The sequence below is a fragment of the Myodes glareolus genome, chromosome 23 (assembly GCF_982192425.1).
Source record: "Myodes glareolus chromosome 23, mMyoGla1.1, whole genome shotgun sequence".
Classification (NCBI taxonomy): Eukaryota; Metazoa; Chordata; class Mammalia; order Rodentia; family Cricetidae; genus Myodes; species Myodes glareolus.
The window spans coordinates 56,146,687-56,164,231 of NC_142048.1; the positions used below are offsets into that span (position 1 = coordinate 56,146,687).

A 17,545-nucleotide genomic window follows, 5' to 3' on the forward strand; every position below is an offset into this window, starting at 1 on the left:
AGCCTGAGTGCCTCACAGTGCCTGCTGAGCAGTCAGTCACCCCGTGTGTCTGAGAAGAGGAGTCCGGCGAGGACTAGTCCGTCAGATGTGAACAACAGCACCCGAGAGCGGGCTGGGGGCCCAGACTCAACAAGAGGGAAGAGAGAAAGCCAGGGAGGGTGGCATCCTCTGCTCTGCACGCTGCCTGCCACTGCGGGCCTCATCTCTGAACCATGACCGACAGACACCTCCCTTTCTTCAGTGTGCTGTCCCCACAGCAGCAAATGGTCTGACTGCTCTACTGCAGACTTAGCAGAGAAGAGACACACCCACTCCTGGAAGTGAGATGAGGCCGCCCCAGTGTGACATACGGGGAGAACAAGGAAGGGAGGGAAAAGACAGCTTGAGCCTGTGGCATGGAGCTGATGAGCAAAATCATTTATTATCCGTGTTCAGTCGATGAGAACCATATCGAGAGGTCCACAGAGAGCAGTGAGGCATGTTAGAACAGGTCTGCAGAGAGCCAGGGACAGGGGCACCGTCTTCCACTGCTTGCTGTTGAGCTCAGCAGCTGCCTTTCCATGAGAAAGCCAGGAGGTGGCGGGTGCATGGAGTAACATCACTGGGAATTCTGCAGCCAGTGAAAGTCTCGTGCAGAAATGGAGAAAAGAGAGACTTAAGTAAAACCTGAGAGTGTTCTCAGAATGCAGAATTTCTCAGATGGATTTCCAGAGAAACAGGAATGTGCTCAGACCTCCAGGAGCCCTGTCGGTCTGTCAGTGATGGAGATAATCCCTGGGGAAAGGCCATGCTGTGATGCTTGTTCAGTGAGTCTGGTACAGATTCACCACCAGGCCTTCTTGCACTTCAGGAAGTACAATAGGAGGGAACATGGAGTCTGTTTTATGAGGCCACTATAGCACCACACAAGACAAATACGTGGCCACATCCCTTAGGACTATAAATGTGGAAAGCTTCCACTCAGTACCAGGACACAGAATTCAGGAGCATATTTAAATTCTGCCTTATAGCAAGGGAATTTATCTCCATAATAGAGAGGTATGAGCCATGGCTAGAATGTGGGAACAGTCTGCTCTGTTGATGCTAACATCCAGCACAATTTGATGATAAAATACTGAACCTTGATCAGAAAGGAACTTTTTTCTGGAACAGTAACAGCTAATGCCTGGCTGGTGAGAGGCCATCTGCCTTTTCACTGGATGAAGATCAAGACAAGGTATCGGCCATCACGACTCCTACTCCGCATTGTGCTGCACGCTAGCCAGACAGACGTGAAGAGGAATCCAGCTGAGTAGAAAAGAAAGGAAGAAATAAGCTTTCCTCATTCCAGATGACATGCTCTTACATACAGAAAAGCCCAGCATGCACTGTGTAGGTGTGCACTGGGAAGGGGGGTACACCTGTATCTGATACTAGGGTTCTCAAACTAACAACCCTGCTAGTCAGTGACAAAGACCCCGTGTGCTTCTCTGTACTTGGTAAATTGTAAACCGAGGCACCAGGAGGCAAAATAGCTCCACTTAACATCACACATGATGCAACATGATTTCTAATTGGTGATAATAATAAAACCAGGAGTTATATATTAGGGAGTGAAAGTTGAAGGATCAGATCAGCAGATCAGCTAGGCACTAGTTCTCACCTCTGCGAGATCCTCAGACCAAATGGAATGTCCTGTCTCTGTAAGTCCTCAGACTGAGTCCTGAGCTCGTCTCCTCCTGTCTTATATTCCTCTCTTTGCCCAGCCATATCACTCTGTCTCCACTTCCCTAGTGCTGGGATTAAAGGTGTGAGCCACCATTGCTTGGCTCTGTTTCTCTTTTAGACAGATTTAGTCTAGTGTAGCCCAAGGTGACCTTGAACTCACAGAGAGTTCTGACTCTGTCTCCTGAGTTCTGGGATTAAAGGTGTGTGCCACCACTGTCTGACCTCTATGGCTAGCTCCATACTCTGATCTTCAGGCAAGTTTTATTTGTTAAAACATAAACAAAATATCATCACACGTATTGAATACTTAGGGGTAAGTTCAGGCAAGGACCAGTCTGGTGCCTTTTGAAATACTAGAATTGAAGTTTGCCTGGTCCATGACCTTCGTGACACAAGGAGCTGACTGAATTGTGCCCCGTTGAAAGTGCTGTGAGCTCTTAAGTACTAAGTTGGAGTCCCGTCTGCAATAGCAGGCACTTTGGTGTGGGAGCTGTTGTGGTCTGTGCTGATGTATAGGATTCCTAGGAACTAAGTTGCGTGCTAAGAAAATGTCCCCTTTGCTCCTGTTTTTGGGGTGGGGAGTGTACATTTGTCTAGCAGTTAATGAGAAATCAAGGTACAATGACTTTTTTTTTCACTAGATTCTTTCTGTGTTTGACATAATGGTAGAAATTAAAGGACCTTGAGGGGAAAATACATCAATATAATGAAGGCTTATTGCAATTATATTCTGACCTTGGTTCTTTCCTCTGCCACCATATATGTCTCACAGAGTTCATTATATTCTAAAGAGGAGTGCAGCCTTTGTGCGCACTCCTAGCTGCTCTAGAGTGACTGCACGCTCCCGTGCACTAGATGAAGCACTGTGTTCATGACTTCCGAAGGTGACTGAATTGCCTGGGAGTTTTTTATGGTTTAAATTAAAATTTCTTATTGTTCACGCTGATAGAAACCCAGCTGCACTCCAGCTATCAGGATAAATTGGTGTGCTGTCTATAAAAACTAGCTCTTGTGTTTAAGTGAATAACAGAGAAATATAATTTATATGCAGTTAATCTAATCTATTGAATGACAAGCCAAAGGGCAGTCATAGCACAGCTATGGTAACCGGAGAGATGTTCACGGTGGGTTTGTAACGTTTTCTTGCTTCTCTCAGGGTTAATTTCAGTACATGTTGCACTGTAACCTCAGCAGAGTGGAGACTTGGCTGTATATTTTCAGTTACAAAGGTAACATACAGTAAAAGAGTGTAAGGTAGGTTCGTTAGTTGGAAGCAAATGACTCTTTCTCTGTGGTTACAAGAATGCCAGCATTCGTAAGCTTGGCCTACAGAGTCAAGCGGGGACCTCCTCATCACTGACAGTTACACAGCTTGGCTGGATTTCTACAGAAGAAAAACTGTTAATTGCTCTGGGAGAATAATGCTGTCTTAAAATACAACAGAATGTTTAACTGGTATCAATTATTAAAGCTTTTCTGATTTACAAATTATATGTGCAATTTAAAAGTTCTGATAGTTATAAATGCGTCCAGCAGAGAGTTGGGATTTTGTTAGTAATCTGATCATGACGGGTGATATTTGTGTGTACTCGGTTCCAACTGGACTGTGTATTACGTCATGCATAATGTTTTCTTAGAAATAGATAATGAGTGTCTTTTCCTTTAAATTATTTGCAAGTTTTTAAAATGTTCTTTGAAATCCTGACTAGCTATTAGTCTGACTTGTGTTTGTAAATGCACATTTGCATTTTGTTTTTCCTGGAAAGATTAGTGGTTTTCCTCAAATCCTTGGAGATCTATGACAATTAGTAAGTAACTTCATTTTTAATGATTGCATGATCATTATAGATTATGACATATTCATTTGGTTTTTGAATTTTTTTTTCAACAAAGCTGGCTTTAATCATCAATTGTGTGATTGTCTAAATGGAAAGCCCAAGAAAAACCACCGTTAGAACTAATGAATCTAATAGTTTCAACTTTTGAGTTACATTGTTTTGTGTGTCTATTTTTGAGGTAGGATCTTACTATGTAGACCAGGCTGGCCTCGATACTTGCAGTAACCTACCTACCTCCCAGCTGCCAGCATTAAAGACATGCACCACCACCCCAGATAGTCTCTGACATTTTAATAACATGTCAAAAATATAAAAAACTTCTATAAAAAAGATTTTACTGGGCTGGAGAGATGGTTCAGCTGTTAAGAGCACTGACTGCTCTTCCAGAGGACCTGGGTTCAACTTGTGACACTCACATGGCAGCTCACAACTGTCTGTAACTCCAGTTTCAGGGGACCCGAAACTTCCCATGGTAAAATACCAATGGACATAAAAATAAATAAATAAATAAAAGGAAAAATTTTACTAATAAAGGATAATATTTTATTTAGAATAACATGATAGAAATAGCAAAGCAATAAAAATAAAGTGGTAAAATATATTTCTGTATCTGAAAATGGGAAGATCGTATGAGAGTTGGGAAGCCCAAAGCTGCAACAACAACAACAAACAGAATAGGACAAACAAAAACATGGAGCATTCTGCAAACACTGGGAAGTGTTTAACTCTGGAAGCTGAATCTGTAACATGCAGTGATTCCCAGTTTTAAATGTGTAATGCCTGAAGAATCTGTGTACTAATAAAAATCGAAATAGAAGGGTAGGCTAAAGACAGAAAAGGCAGTTCACAAGAAGAAAACAGGAAAGGGAGTTGGCAGTATGGCAGTATGCTAAACTTTATTTAGCTAAGGGTACAGAATGCAGGGTACCCTGCTTGTGGGGGTGCCAGCAGCATGGGCGTTGAAGGTGTGTGACGTCATACGTACAAACTGAACATCCCTCTCCCATCAGTTCTGCTTCCAGAAAGCAAGGTAGCAGGGATCAGAGCAGTGGTACTAAGCCTTATCTACACTCCAGTTTATAGTGTAGGTAAACTGGGGCGGTGGCAGCTGGGTCTTTCCCTGCTACAGAAAGTCCTTCCTGCGATGTGGGTGTAGGAGGGGAGATGACCTGGGACTTGGATGAGAGTGACATGAGGGTCTCTTCCTCTAGTGCCCTTGGCTAGCTGGTTGTAGTCAGCCTTGGTGTAAGAGGTCCTGTGTGCTGTGGGCACTGCTGCAGGTGGCAGTGTGTGTGCTGTGTGCATGCTTAGGTGGTGCTGACCCCGCCTGCTGTGTGGCGCTCTAAATGGAGGAGGTCAGGAGCTCTTAAACCCAGGGCAACTGGCATGAGCGCTAAGAATGCTGTTGAATTCCATGTTGAAACCACGTTCAGAACTCCACGAGCAGGCAGAAGTCCTGAGAACACGGGTCCTGGAGGCTCTGGGGGGCTTCAATGGTATCCATGCTGAGACAAGCTCCTGAGTCTCCACAGAAAGGCGCAGCTTGTTCTTGTTGTAATTGGATTATAAATGTCTGGAAAGATGATCAACTTACAAGAGCTTTCTGTCCAGAATGCTTTGCCAAACAAGTTTGTTTTATAAACGAGTGGACTCCTGGTGTCTGAGTAACTTACTTATAGAATAATTATAATAATATTTTGTTACTAGTAGCTAGTATTTTTCACAAATATTTCTAATGCTCAGTGTTCCTTTACTCTTAGTTTTTCGTGGCATCAGATCCGACTGTTAAAACTGATCGTCTGTGGCATGACAAGTACACATTGAGAAAGTCTATGATCCCTTCCTTCATGACGATGGACCAGTCTAGAAAGGTAGGGCTGGGCTGGAAGACACTTTGCCATTGTCTGTTGTCATTACTCAGAATGCGTGAACTACGTGACAGCAAACTGAGTTCCAGTTAAAGCAGTTTTCTTGTGTCTTGCTAATGGAGATGTATGTTTATCCACGTGTTTTCTTGAGCACCAAGAACTCACTTGATAGAGATCCAGTGCTCATATCTTGTGTTTTTAAATCAATAGCTAATAATATGTAATTTATGAATATTTGGATGTTTAGATCACTAACTTTGTATGAAGGTAATCAGCTTATTTTCCTTTTTAGGTCCTTTTGATAGGAAAGTCAATAAATTTCTTGCACCAAGTTTGTCACGATCAGACACCAACTACAAAAATGATAGCTGTGACTAAGCCTGCAGAGTCCCCTGGTGATGGTATGGCTCTTGATGCTGGTGATGGGAGGGATGGGGATAGTGATCGTGGCTGTGATGGTGTGGGACAGTGGGAGCGACACCGGTGGTGACATGTTGCTCAAAACTCTTTACTCCGTAGCGTGCATAGGTAACCTGGATCATACACAGCATATATGTACTTCCGGGAAATAATCTATTGCTATGTGGGTGTTCAGTTTTTTAAAATATGGAGTTAACATTGGAGTAGCATTGACCATTTCCTCCTTAGTATTTTGCATTACTTTATTCTCCTTCATAACAAAAAGATAGTGAATAAATACAGCCAATGAGAAGGCAGTGTTAGCCTCATGACTCGGCTTCTTCAGAGGTTGGTTTCATTGTGTAGGTTCCCGTCAGCTGGTAGAAATCTGTTCCTCTTCCCTCTTTGATTTCTCTCCTTGCTGCCTGACTCAGCCTCCATGCTCCCCTTTCGGGGTATTTCCAGCCTCCCAGTACCCTTGCCATCTTGGTTCTCTTACTTTGCATAAGATGTTGTGTTGGCAGTGGTGCATGAAAACTCCAGCGAAAGGCTGGGGCAGAATTTAGAGAATTGGGGAGCGCCTGTCTCTCCACGATGGCTAAGGGCAAGGCCATTCTGAGGGCTTCTAAGGTTAGGAGGCAGCCTGTGCAATTCCTGAGAGCCACAGCATCTCACACAAGTAGCTTGTGTTCAGACTTCCATTTATTTTATGGGTAGTCCTGGGAGAAAGAGGGGATCGGAGCCAACTTGGGGGAAGATAACTGTGATTAAGAGATGGAAGAGGAGTCGGTAGACTGTTTGTAGTGCTGGAGTTAAGATCTTTCTATCATGTTAGAACATACAAGAGGTGTAGGTGGACTCCTGGAGTCTCCTAGTCCTATTGGGATTCTGATGCTCGGATGTGGCTGTGAGACGAGTTAGTGAGACTTACGTTAGTTACAGCCTGCACTGTGATCCTTGAGCTTACAGGCAGTGAAATCAGGTGCCAGCATCTGCTCTTGGTGAGGGGGACCCTGACCTTTCAGTCTCAGGACTGCCTTGCCTTCCCCGACTGGCTGTCTGGGGTCTGCACAGATGGGTTGGCTCTGGGTCCATGTATGCCCTAACTGTCCTTGTTAAGATGCACATTACACATGGGTGTGTACCTTTCCCTGTTGTTACACATGGGTGTGTACCTTTCCCTTTTGTTCTCTACAGCTGCAGATTTAGTCACAGATTTAGAAAATGCATTTCAAGGGAAAATTGATGCTGCTTATTTTGAAACCAGCAAATATCTACTGGATGTCCTCAATAAGAAGTACAGCTTGCTGGAACACATGCAGGCCATGCGGCGGTACCTGCTTCTCGGCCAAGGAGACTTCATAAGGCACCTAATGGATTTGCTGAAGTGAGAAACTCCGTCTTTAAAGGATGCAGTATCTTTAACATGATAAACACCTGGTGATTTTTCTTTAAAGGAATAATGGTTTCAGGAGACAATGAATTGAATTTTTAGAAAGTCTGTGTTTAAAACAAACTACATAGATACTATTTTCGTGGGTTAAATTCTACTTTCTTCTTTGGTTGCCAGAAGACTGTCAGATGTGTGCCTTGCTGAGTTCATGGGCACACCCCCTGTCCCCCTGAGCACCTTGACATGTGTAGTAGCTCCCTGAGTGGGTGGAGTTAGTCACAGTTACTGTGGCTTCAGTTTGAAACTAATTTGATAATTACATATTTTAAATTGACTTTTAGTTGATATGTTTTATGCAGCTTGACAAAGCATTGCCCGTCTCTCTGTGCTGCCTGCTGTCCTCTTCCTTGTTGCAGCATCTGTACCTGGTGCAGCTCAGGGCTCCAGACAGGGCTGTTGATGAATGGGCCACATGTGGTCACAGCACTGAGGCCTTTGTAGGGTGTTGCCACTTGCCGTGAGTCAGTGTTCCCTTTAGGATACACATTTAAACTTCCCTCTTAGGATGAAAAGGGAATGAGTTACCATTACACCTTGCTTGTGCTAATGAAGCTGAACCGAAAAGCATGCATTCAGCTTTTCATCAACACCGTTTAAGTGTTTCACGGCAGGACCTCTTAAAGGAGCTACAAAGTTTTGCAGCTAAAGCTGAATCAGGAAGCATCTAAGAGCATTTGCTTGCCTCTAGCAAGCAGAGCAGACCCGAGAAATTGCTGCTACCAAGAAAACATGCTTTACTCTATTCTTTCCCAAGCTTTCTCAAGCTTTCTGTGGATTCAGGTATCCACGTTGGGCACCATCTGTAGTGAGGGGCTGCGGGCAGGCCTGCTTTTCGCCTCACCCGGCTCCCGCACGGCTAGCTTAGTCCCAGAAATAACAACACACAAATTGTATTCATTTAAGCACTGCCTGGCCCATTATCTCTAGAGAGTTAGTTACTGACTAACTCTCATATCTTGATATTAACCCATTTCTAATAATCTGTATAGCACCACAAGGTGGTGGCTTACCGGAAAAGATACAGCATGTCTGACCTGGTGGTTGGCTCCATGGCATCTGCCTCATTGCCCTCTTCCCAGCATTCTGTTCTGTTTACTCCGCCTACCTAATTTTCTGTCCTATCAAGGGGCCAAGGCAGTCTCTTTATTGACCAATGAAAATAACACAATAGACAGATAACCCTCCTCCATCAGGTGTGCGTGGTGCACATGTGTGAGGGCAGCATGGAGTGTGGGTGTGCGTGGTGCACATGTGTGCAGGCATCCTCACCAGGCAGCATGGAATTAGCCATCTGGAGAGCATTGCAGATGCCGTCTTCACAGGCCCTCCCTGCCCCTCCTGGAGTGTCATCTGACAGTGCTGTCTTCTCTTCTCAGAAGTGGGATTTAAGTGTAAGGGGAGAACTCCCATTCTCTCCTGCTTTCCCCTTGTCTCTGCCTAGCACTGCATAGGCACACCTGAGATGATCACCATCTCTTGATCAGAAGAGTGGGCGCCTCATGTTTGTAAACACAGCCCTTAGCACTGAAGTGTGATGGTGTGGCTCCTCTGGGCCCTTTTGAACTATATCTGTACTTGTGTAGACATTTTATCTTCATAGGAAGTTATAATAATCCTACCCTTAGGCCAGTCATAATTTGAAAATTTCATCAAAATATATAGCATTGTAAGTACTTTCAGCCTAAGCTGAATGAAAATTAATGTTTTTTAATATTTTGAAGAACTATGCTTTCTACAACCCTGTATGCAATTGATGTCATGAAGCTTTTTTTTTTTTTGATGAAACAGTGTTAGAGAGTTTGTTAAAGGTATTTTAATAGCTATTAAGTACAGAGGTAAGAAAAAGAAGCACTTAGAAGACAGTGAAACATTCCAGATCATGGTGTGTGTGCTCAGAATGGCTCGCTTGGTTGTCTTTACAGTGAGCAACACAGGGTTTTGGTGCTAAACTCTTTAAAAGGCTTCTAAGAAACCTGCCTAAGACCACAGGGTGATTGCTGGGGGCACCATAATGAGTTTATAGCTACATTTATACCCTTCCCATTGTCTTCTCAGTTTTTGTACTTTTACTTTTTTAATTCATAATTTTTAAAAATTCAAATAACAATAACTTTAATTTTGAACACATTTCTTAAGACCAGAACTTGTTCGCCCAGCGACGACTTTATATCAACATAACTTGACGGGGATTCTTGAAACTGCTGTTAGAGCCACCAATGCCCAGTTTGACAGCCCGGAGATCCTTAGGAGGCTGGATGTGAGGCTGCTGGAGGTATGTGAGGCTGCCGGGGGCGTGTGTGGGGCAGTTGAGTCTAGTGTCCTCTCCAGTATCTTCCTGTTGGGTCAAGCACTAGTCTGGTTGGTCGTTCCTGGAAACTAAGCATCCTGGGTGTGCTCCGCCCTGTATTAGAGGAGGCAAGTTCTTCTTAAGTCACATCATCCTTCTAAGGGGACAGCTTCCAAATTGGATGCTGTGCATGAAACAGGTTCCACAGAGCATGGGGACATCATGGATGCTTAGTGAAGTGAACCACACTTAATGGTAAATTGGAGGTGATGCGCATGGTCCGCAGGCAGGGACCACTGGTGTCTGGAGGTGCGGCTGTGAATGAGAGTCTCACTGACTGCGTCACTGCTAGAACCCGTGCTTTTCTTGAAATGCAGGCTTTGGGGGTTTTGTCCACAGCGGTGCTGTAGTGTTTGCAGAGCGCATGTGACGTGCCTTTCTTCTCACCACTGTGGGCGCTGGCGCTGAGGAGGCAGATCTCTGTTGTACAGCAGAGCATTAGTGACTTAAAGCCCACCCATTATTTTACTGCCTTTTTTAAGAGCAGTTACCAGGCTCTTCAGCAGTAAGAACAAGCCTTTCGGTCACTCATTGTTTTGTTTTACTACTGTTAGGTCTCTCCAGGTGACACCGGATGGGATGTCTTCAGCCTGGATTACCACGTTGATGGACCGATTGCCACCGTAAGATCATTCTGTGCACTTGTGTGTGATCTTCACAGCTGTTTGGATTGCTGGCATTTTATTGTTTCAAACTGACTTCTTGTCTAAAAACTAAGGTTCAAAGTAATTGTACCGTTAGGGTTTACCCACTGAATGAGTTGCTTAAGCCAAGACTGTGTTTCAGATAATTATTAATGAGAGCTGAAATGCTCTATTATTTTAAGAATTCTTAGAAATATCATTTGTTCTGTCACAGATTTCAGCAAGTGCTTAATAAATGCATTGTTCGTTTTATGCCATTATTCTTAGACTGTAGCAACTAATTTAGGATAATTTGAAAGGAAGCATAAAGTATATTTTCGGGGAATCACATTTTCCTTCTCAGATGAAATTTGATATTAGCATTGATTTAAAGCTGATGAGTCCATAGCTATTGAGTTGTTCACAGCTCTTTCACCCATGTTGAGAAAGAAGGGCTGCGTCTCCTACCACAGCACAGAAGCTTGAGGTTCACCTTTACATGTCTGACTTTAGGACTGAGTCAGTCCTCCTAACCACAGAACCTCTGACGCCTAGTCATTTCTGTATCTGAAATGCTGGGGAACTACATTGTATTTCTTTTTATTGTTGGGGCTGTTTGCTAAGTATGGTCTGATTGGGCTCTAAAATCATTTCTCTAGTGCTTGGTGCAGAGTGACTTCTTGACTGTCCCTTCTGTGGGTTAAATCATGCCCTTGTTATGATGATTATGAAAGCCACATTCACAGAATGCCATGTGTCTAAAGTCCAGTGTGGCCCGAGAGCTGTTAGGGAGGTTTCTTTGTCTCACGAATCTCATATTTGGCTTTGATCAAGTCAGAGCTACTGGTCTAAATGCACAACTATTCTTCAGTTTACTCTTTCGCCATATTCATAGTGGCCTTTCTCCTTGGCTTGTGTCCTGAGTACTGGTCTAAGTAGCGGTTAGTGTGCAAAACCGTGTAGTATTTCAGCAAGTTATTTAGGACTTCATATTATCTGCTTTGTTAGTTTATGTGCATTATGTATTTTCATTCATGAAGGATACAATAACAAGGCCCAGGATGTAGTTCAGGGCTGGAGAGTACTTACTTATGAGTCAGGTCCTGAGTTCCCTCTGGGGCCCCAGAGCCAAGGATCCCTTAGTAAAGATAATTGCATTGGTTGTTGAGGAAGTGGAAGGGCTGTGAGGAGGAGGGAGGAGTGTGGTCCAGGTGTGTCATGTCAGCGTTCCATTGTGTTCTGGGTACGGCTAAGACTCAGGTTCTGAATACAGCTTTAGCAGGACTGAAGAACAGTTTATACCACAGCTTTCTTTTAACCACGCTTCTGTGACAGCTCTTCATGGCCCACAGGATCAATCGTAGGTCAGCTGTGTTGTTGTGACAGCAGCCTGGGCTGCCAGATGGAGAAAGAAGAAAGGACTCTGGGGTTGTTTGGTAGCTCAGCCAGGAATAAGTGTGGGAGTGCTCTCCTGCATGACTTTTGCTTTTCTGTTTGTGGGTGGCAAAATTTTATCAATTGCCCTAACTATAGGCATATTAGTACACAAGCACACGTGCTCAAACTAGTATTAGACACTGTTTGTCAGATATAATGGTACCCAGAAGTCTCTGAGATGTAGGAGGGCAGGGAGCTGGCTGCCCAAGCTCAAGGACTGTAGCTCAGATCTCCAGCTCTCATGCTGAGTGCCCGTGGCAGCCCTCCCGCCATCCCAGTCATAGATGGTGTGCAAATTCTGATTGGTCTCAATAATAAAAACCCAAGTCAAACTTAGGGGTGGGCACTGAAAGATCAGAGCAGAGAGCAGCGGCACCAGTTCTTCTTTCCTCAGGTCTTGTCTTTTTCTGCTTCCCATGTAGATTAGATCCATGTACATCTCTTAGGATCCTCTTTGTTGTCTAGGTTCTCTGGGATTGTGAATTGTAGGCTGGATTTCTTTGCTTTATGTCTGGCAGCCACTTAAGAGTGAGTACATATGATATTTGTCTTTCTGGGTCTCGGTTACCTCACTCAGTATGATGTTTTCTAGATCCATTGATTTGTCCACAAATATTAAGATGCCATTATTTTTTTCCTGCTGTGTAGTACTCCATTGTGTAAATGTACCACACTTTCCTTATCCATTCTTCAGTCAAGGGGCATTTAGGTTGATTCCAGGTTCTCAGCCACTAGTTCTTAACCTCTACTCAATCTTCAGACCAAAGTGACGATCCTGTTTCTAGGAATCCACAGACTGAATACTTGTAGTTCCTGTCTCCTTCTGCCTTATATTCCTCTCTCTGCCCAGCCATATCCCTTCCTATCTCCACCTTCCTAGTACTAGAATTAAAGGTGTGTGACTCCTGAGTGCTGGGATTAAAGGTGTGTGCCATCACTGCCTGGCCTCTATGGCTAACTAGTGGCTAGCTCTGCACTCTGATCTTTAGGGTAAGCTCTATTTGTTAGATCACAAACAAAATATCACCACATATAGGAAGCAGAAATGGGAGATTACCCAGAATAAACTGACTGGCTGGAGTAGTTGAATTATTGAGCTCTGGGTTCAAATAAGAGACTGAGTCAATACTAGGGGGAGAACAATTGAAGACATCTGCATGCACATGCAGCCATAATACACACACATGCAATTGAAGACATCTGCATGCACATGCACCGATAGTACACACATATGCAATTGAAGACATCTGCGTGCACATGCGCCCATAATACACACACATGCAATTGAAGACATCTGCATGCACATGTGCCCATAACACACACACATGCAAAAAGAAAAACATGAAAGACAAAAGGGAAGCCTATTTTATAAACACAGTTTTTTTTTCCTGCTTTTCCCTTGGTTAATTTGTGTGTTACCTGTTTCCGTTCTATTCTCATTAATTGAGGTTGTCATTTTTGAACAGAATTTAATTATAGTAGGAATATATCTTGTAGCAATCATATAATTACATCTTGTATAATAGCAATGTTAGCTTCTTTAATTCTAAGATATAAAATGTCAGTGAAATTTTGGATAAGTCTAATTTGGGACATTGTAAAATTCACAACCCAAGTTACTGAGGAACACATTAGCTAAATGCAACTCATTAACTATGTAAAGTACTTCTGGTTGACCTTGCTTTTCACTAGCCACAAATTATTTGCGGTAAAGCCCATCCAGATCTAAGTGTGGTGAGGTCACTGAATCTTGATTCCGGTTTCAGGAGGCTGATTTGGAGGACTTGGGGCCATGCTATGTGCTAGCATCCGAGGTTGGTGAGGAAGGCTGGGAATGGGGCCTCATCAGGGCTACTTGTTCCCACACTGAACAGGATGGAGACTTGCTTGTTGTTGAGATCTCTGCAGATGTGGAGTCTGGAGTTTGCTATATTTCTGGACCATAGTCTCCCTTAGGTGAGCAGTGTAGCCAGATGGTAAAACTCTTATGGGTGGCACCTGCTTCCAGGTCAAAGCTGATTGTGTTCCTTTTATATAGTCAGTACTTGAAAGATTATGGCTTAGATGAATTTTTAAAATCAATGAGAATAAGGTACTTCAAATACCACTTTATGATGTATTGTGTATATAGAGAAGAATCCAGTAATTGACTCATGGCATCTAACTCAACCATGTTTAATCTCTGTTATCACAGAGTGATAATTAATAGTGTAGGAAACCAGTGGTACACAGATAATGCCCTAGACTCTTGGGTTGATTTTTGAGTTACTTGAGAGTAGTTTCAGTCCTGTGTGTCATTGTTTCCTTGTCCTCCATCATCATCACCATCATCATCATCACCATCACCACCACTACCACCATCGTCATCATTGTTGTCATCATTGAGTGCTTTCCAGAGCCTGCCATTGAGTGGCATAGGAGGGAATGAATAGGCAGTCCTTGTGACTTAGATGTGCAAAGGACACAAGATAAGTTGGCTTGCAGTTAGAGTTCTGTGCACTGAAGTGTAAGGAACAAGGATAAAGTTCCAGGTGACTCAGGAGACATCCTGGCCTGGAGTATAAATGGACCGGTGGTGAGAAGAAAAGGTAGGCTGAGCACCACAGGGTCTCAGGTAGTCAGAGGACAGGCACGGACAAGGCCAGGGTTTTTGATACCAGAGCCCTCTCCGAGAAGAGTGTGACCTTCTTCCAATGCTGAAGACGTGTCCTGTGCCTCAGAGTCGGTGAGGCAGCTGTGACGGAGGGTGCATGTATGTGCTTCCTCTGGTGGTTCTTACTTTAACTAAATTGTGTGAGGTTTGCCTAATGTTTAGGTATGACTGGATAGCCTGGCTTTTTATTTGTGAAACCTAGCCAGTGCAGGAGTTCTGACAGGAGGTGGGCTTAAGGTGCTTGCTTGGGCAGCTACATCATGGTACCAAAAAGAGGTATTAGGACAGAGTAAGTAAGCCTGTAATGATGACCTCAGCATGGAGATGCTGCTGGGCTTGCCTCTACTGTCATCACCAAAGCAAGTGAGCCCGCTGTCAGTGTCTCTTAGAATTTGGGGGTTACAGTCAAGGGTCCACATTTAGACCGATAGGGGCTTGGTTTAAAGTTTGGTCAAGTTACGGCTAGGGATGGCTCAGTGATTAAGAACACTTGCTGCTCTTCTAGAGGACCCACGTTCTACTCCCAGTACCTAGACAGTGACTCACAACCTGTAGCTACAGTCCTGGGGATCCAATGCCCTTTTCTGGCCTTCAGGGGCACAAGGCATGCCCATGGTGCACAGACATACATGTTGGCAAAACATAAAGAATAAAATAATTTTTAAAAAAAGCTGGATGTGGTGGTGCACACCTTTAATCTTAGCACTTGGGGGCAGAGGCTGGTGAGTCTCTTGGGTTTGAGACCAGCCTGGTCTACATGGGGAGTTCCAGGACAGAGAAACCTGGTTTTGACAACCAGAGAGTTAGGAAAAGTCCTGGTGATCTGTCTTCCTGTCACACTACCCTCACCCTGTGCCCAGCTCCAAGACTAACATACACGTACTGTTGCTGCTGTTAGAGTCTGCCTGCCTGGCCTGTGAGGGAGCAGGTGGCTGTTGTTGCACTCTGGTTCCTCTGAAGTCCACTGCCTTTCTTACCTCTGTACCACAAAGAACATGCTGGATCCTGTGTGTGCTGATGGTGGGAAGGTGAGGGCCTGGACTAGGAGATTCTTTGCGCAAGAGCCAAGCCCTGTCTTTTGCCTCTGTAGGTGTTCACACGAGAATGCATGAGCCACTACCTGAGAGTGTTTAACTTCCTGTGGAGGGCCAAGCGCATGGAATACATCCTCACGGACATACGGAAAGGACACATGTGCAATGCGAAACTCCTAAGGAACATGCCAGGTAAAGCCGGGGTCCAGCTGAGTCTGCGCTGCCACACTGCCATTCTTTTGGAGCTGTGCTAAAAGACCTCGCTCTTGGGCATTGGGTTGGAGCATTAGGTCTTGACTTCATTAGAGAGTAAGAGAAATTAAGTCATAGTGGATTTTTTTCCATACCATGAAGATTCTTTTAAAATCATACTTGTGTGTTTTTTTTAAACTAATGTTCATGTTTAATTTAAAAAATCGTAAAAAATAAAAAATGTCTGTGAGTGTCTGAGTCTGTGTATGTGCACCATGTGTGCTTGGTACACACGGAGACCAGAAGAGGGTGTTGGATCCTCTGGAATTGGCATTGCAGATGATTGGGAGCTGCTATGTGGGTCCTGGTCATCTGACCAGATTCTCTGAAGGAGCAGACAGTGCCCTTAATCACTGAGCCGTCTTCCCAGCCCTGACTTTCTTTAGTCACTAATTTTCAAGGAAGAAAAACCTTTCAATAGGTCCTTGGCTTATTTAAATTCACTTGGTGCCTTAATTATATTCTCTTTGAGGTGTTAAATTTTATTTTGACCATAAACCAGGATGTGGACATGTTTTATATTTTATAATTTAGAGCTATAGTTATGATACTTAGGCCTTTAGTCTAGATTTTGTTCATGTTATAATATTAAATTACTTCAGTTATGAATAATTTTGAGTTCATTATGTTGAAATTGATTATGAAAACATTTCATAAACCTCCCTAAAGAATAACTAAGCTGAATCTCCCCTCTGATTAGTAAAATTAATCATAAATAAGATGGTGGTTGTTGGAAAGAAGAGGTTTCCTCATCGCTGCTGTGGTTGTCTGGCTCTAGACAGTGATGGCTGCAGCGGGTTACAGGCATCCTGGCCACCCAAGTGTGGCCATAGGAAAGAGTGGCCTTTACCAGGGCTCTCAACACAGCTGTCTAGTCCTTGATGGTGGTTCCTGGCTCCTGGTTGGTGGCCGAGAAGAAAGTAAAAGGAGGTGTGGAGGGTCAGCTTGTCTTCTTCACAGCCTTCTCTCTCTCTCTCTCTCTTTCTCTCTCTCTCTCTCTCTGTCTGTCTCTCTCTCTCACACACACACACACGGGGGGGGGGCTCTTAGGCCCTCTAGGAGGAAGAGCAGTGACTTTGTGCAGAGCTGAGGCTAGACTTGTGCAGTAAGGTGTCTTGTCTTCTCCACGTACCCAAGTCTGACCCTGCAATTGTATTTCCTTTCATTTAAGCTGTTTGCTTACTCATTGAGATGCAAAATGATGTTTACACATTGGGCTTTTAGGAGTGTTAATCCTCTGGTAGTGTTGGCAACAAAGCACACTGGTTGGTGGCATTGCAGTCTGTTATGTGTAAGATAGTAAAGCTCTCTGAAATGTAAGTAAGTGGCTGGAGAGCCGGCTTAGTGGTTTAGAGTACTTGCTGCTCTTGCTGAAGACTGAGGTTCAATTTCTAACACCCACATGATGGTTACAACCACCTATTACTCCAACCCTAGAGGAATCGATGCCCTCTTCTAATAGGCTCTGGCACTAACCTACATGTAGTACATATACATACATGCAGGCAAACTGACAGCCTCTGACGCCAGCATGCATGCTGTGCATATGTGTATACGCAGGCAAACTGACAGCCTTTGACACCAGCATACATGAAATGCATATGCATACATGCAGACAAACTGACAACCTCTGACACCAGCATGCATGCTGTGCATATGTGTATACGCAGGCAAACTGACAGCCTTTGATACCAGCATGCATGCTGTGCATATGCATACATGCAAGCAAACTGACAGCCTCTGACACCAGCATGCATACCTTGCATATGCATACATGCAGGCAAAACACTCATACAATAATAAAACAAATACTACTTTATCATAAAATAGTAAAAACAACTATAAAGAAATATAAGTAATAATTCTGTTTGAAATTAGTGTGTTTGAAGTACCACATTATCCCTGGACTAAAATGGTAACATTCTGCTTTTCTC

General features: G+C 43.8%; 1 protein-coding gene across 2 annotated transcripts in view; it reads left to right on the forward strand.

Moving 5' to 3' along the window:
• Tubgcp3 (tubulin gamma complex component 3) overlaps positions 1-17,545 on the forward strand; it is a 74,540-nt gene that overhangs the window by 27,358 nt on the left and 29,637 nt on the right. For both annotated transcript variants that reach the window (XM_048456195.3, XM_048456193.3), the window contains exons 12-17: positions 5,306-5,416; positions 5,706-5,814; positions 7,010-7,199; positions 9,402-9,537; positions 10,167-10,235; positions 15,416-15,551. In XM_048456195.3, the coding sequence (XP_048312152.1) occupies positions 5,306-5,416; positions 5,706-5,814; positions 7,010-7,199; positions 9,402-9,537; positions 10,167-10,235; positions 15,416-15,551 (751 nt within the window). The remainder of the gene's footprint in view (positions 1-5,305; positions 5,417-5,705; positions 5,815-7,009; positions 7,200-9,401; positions 9,538-10,166; positions 10,236-15,415; positions 15,552-17,545) is intronic.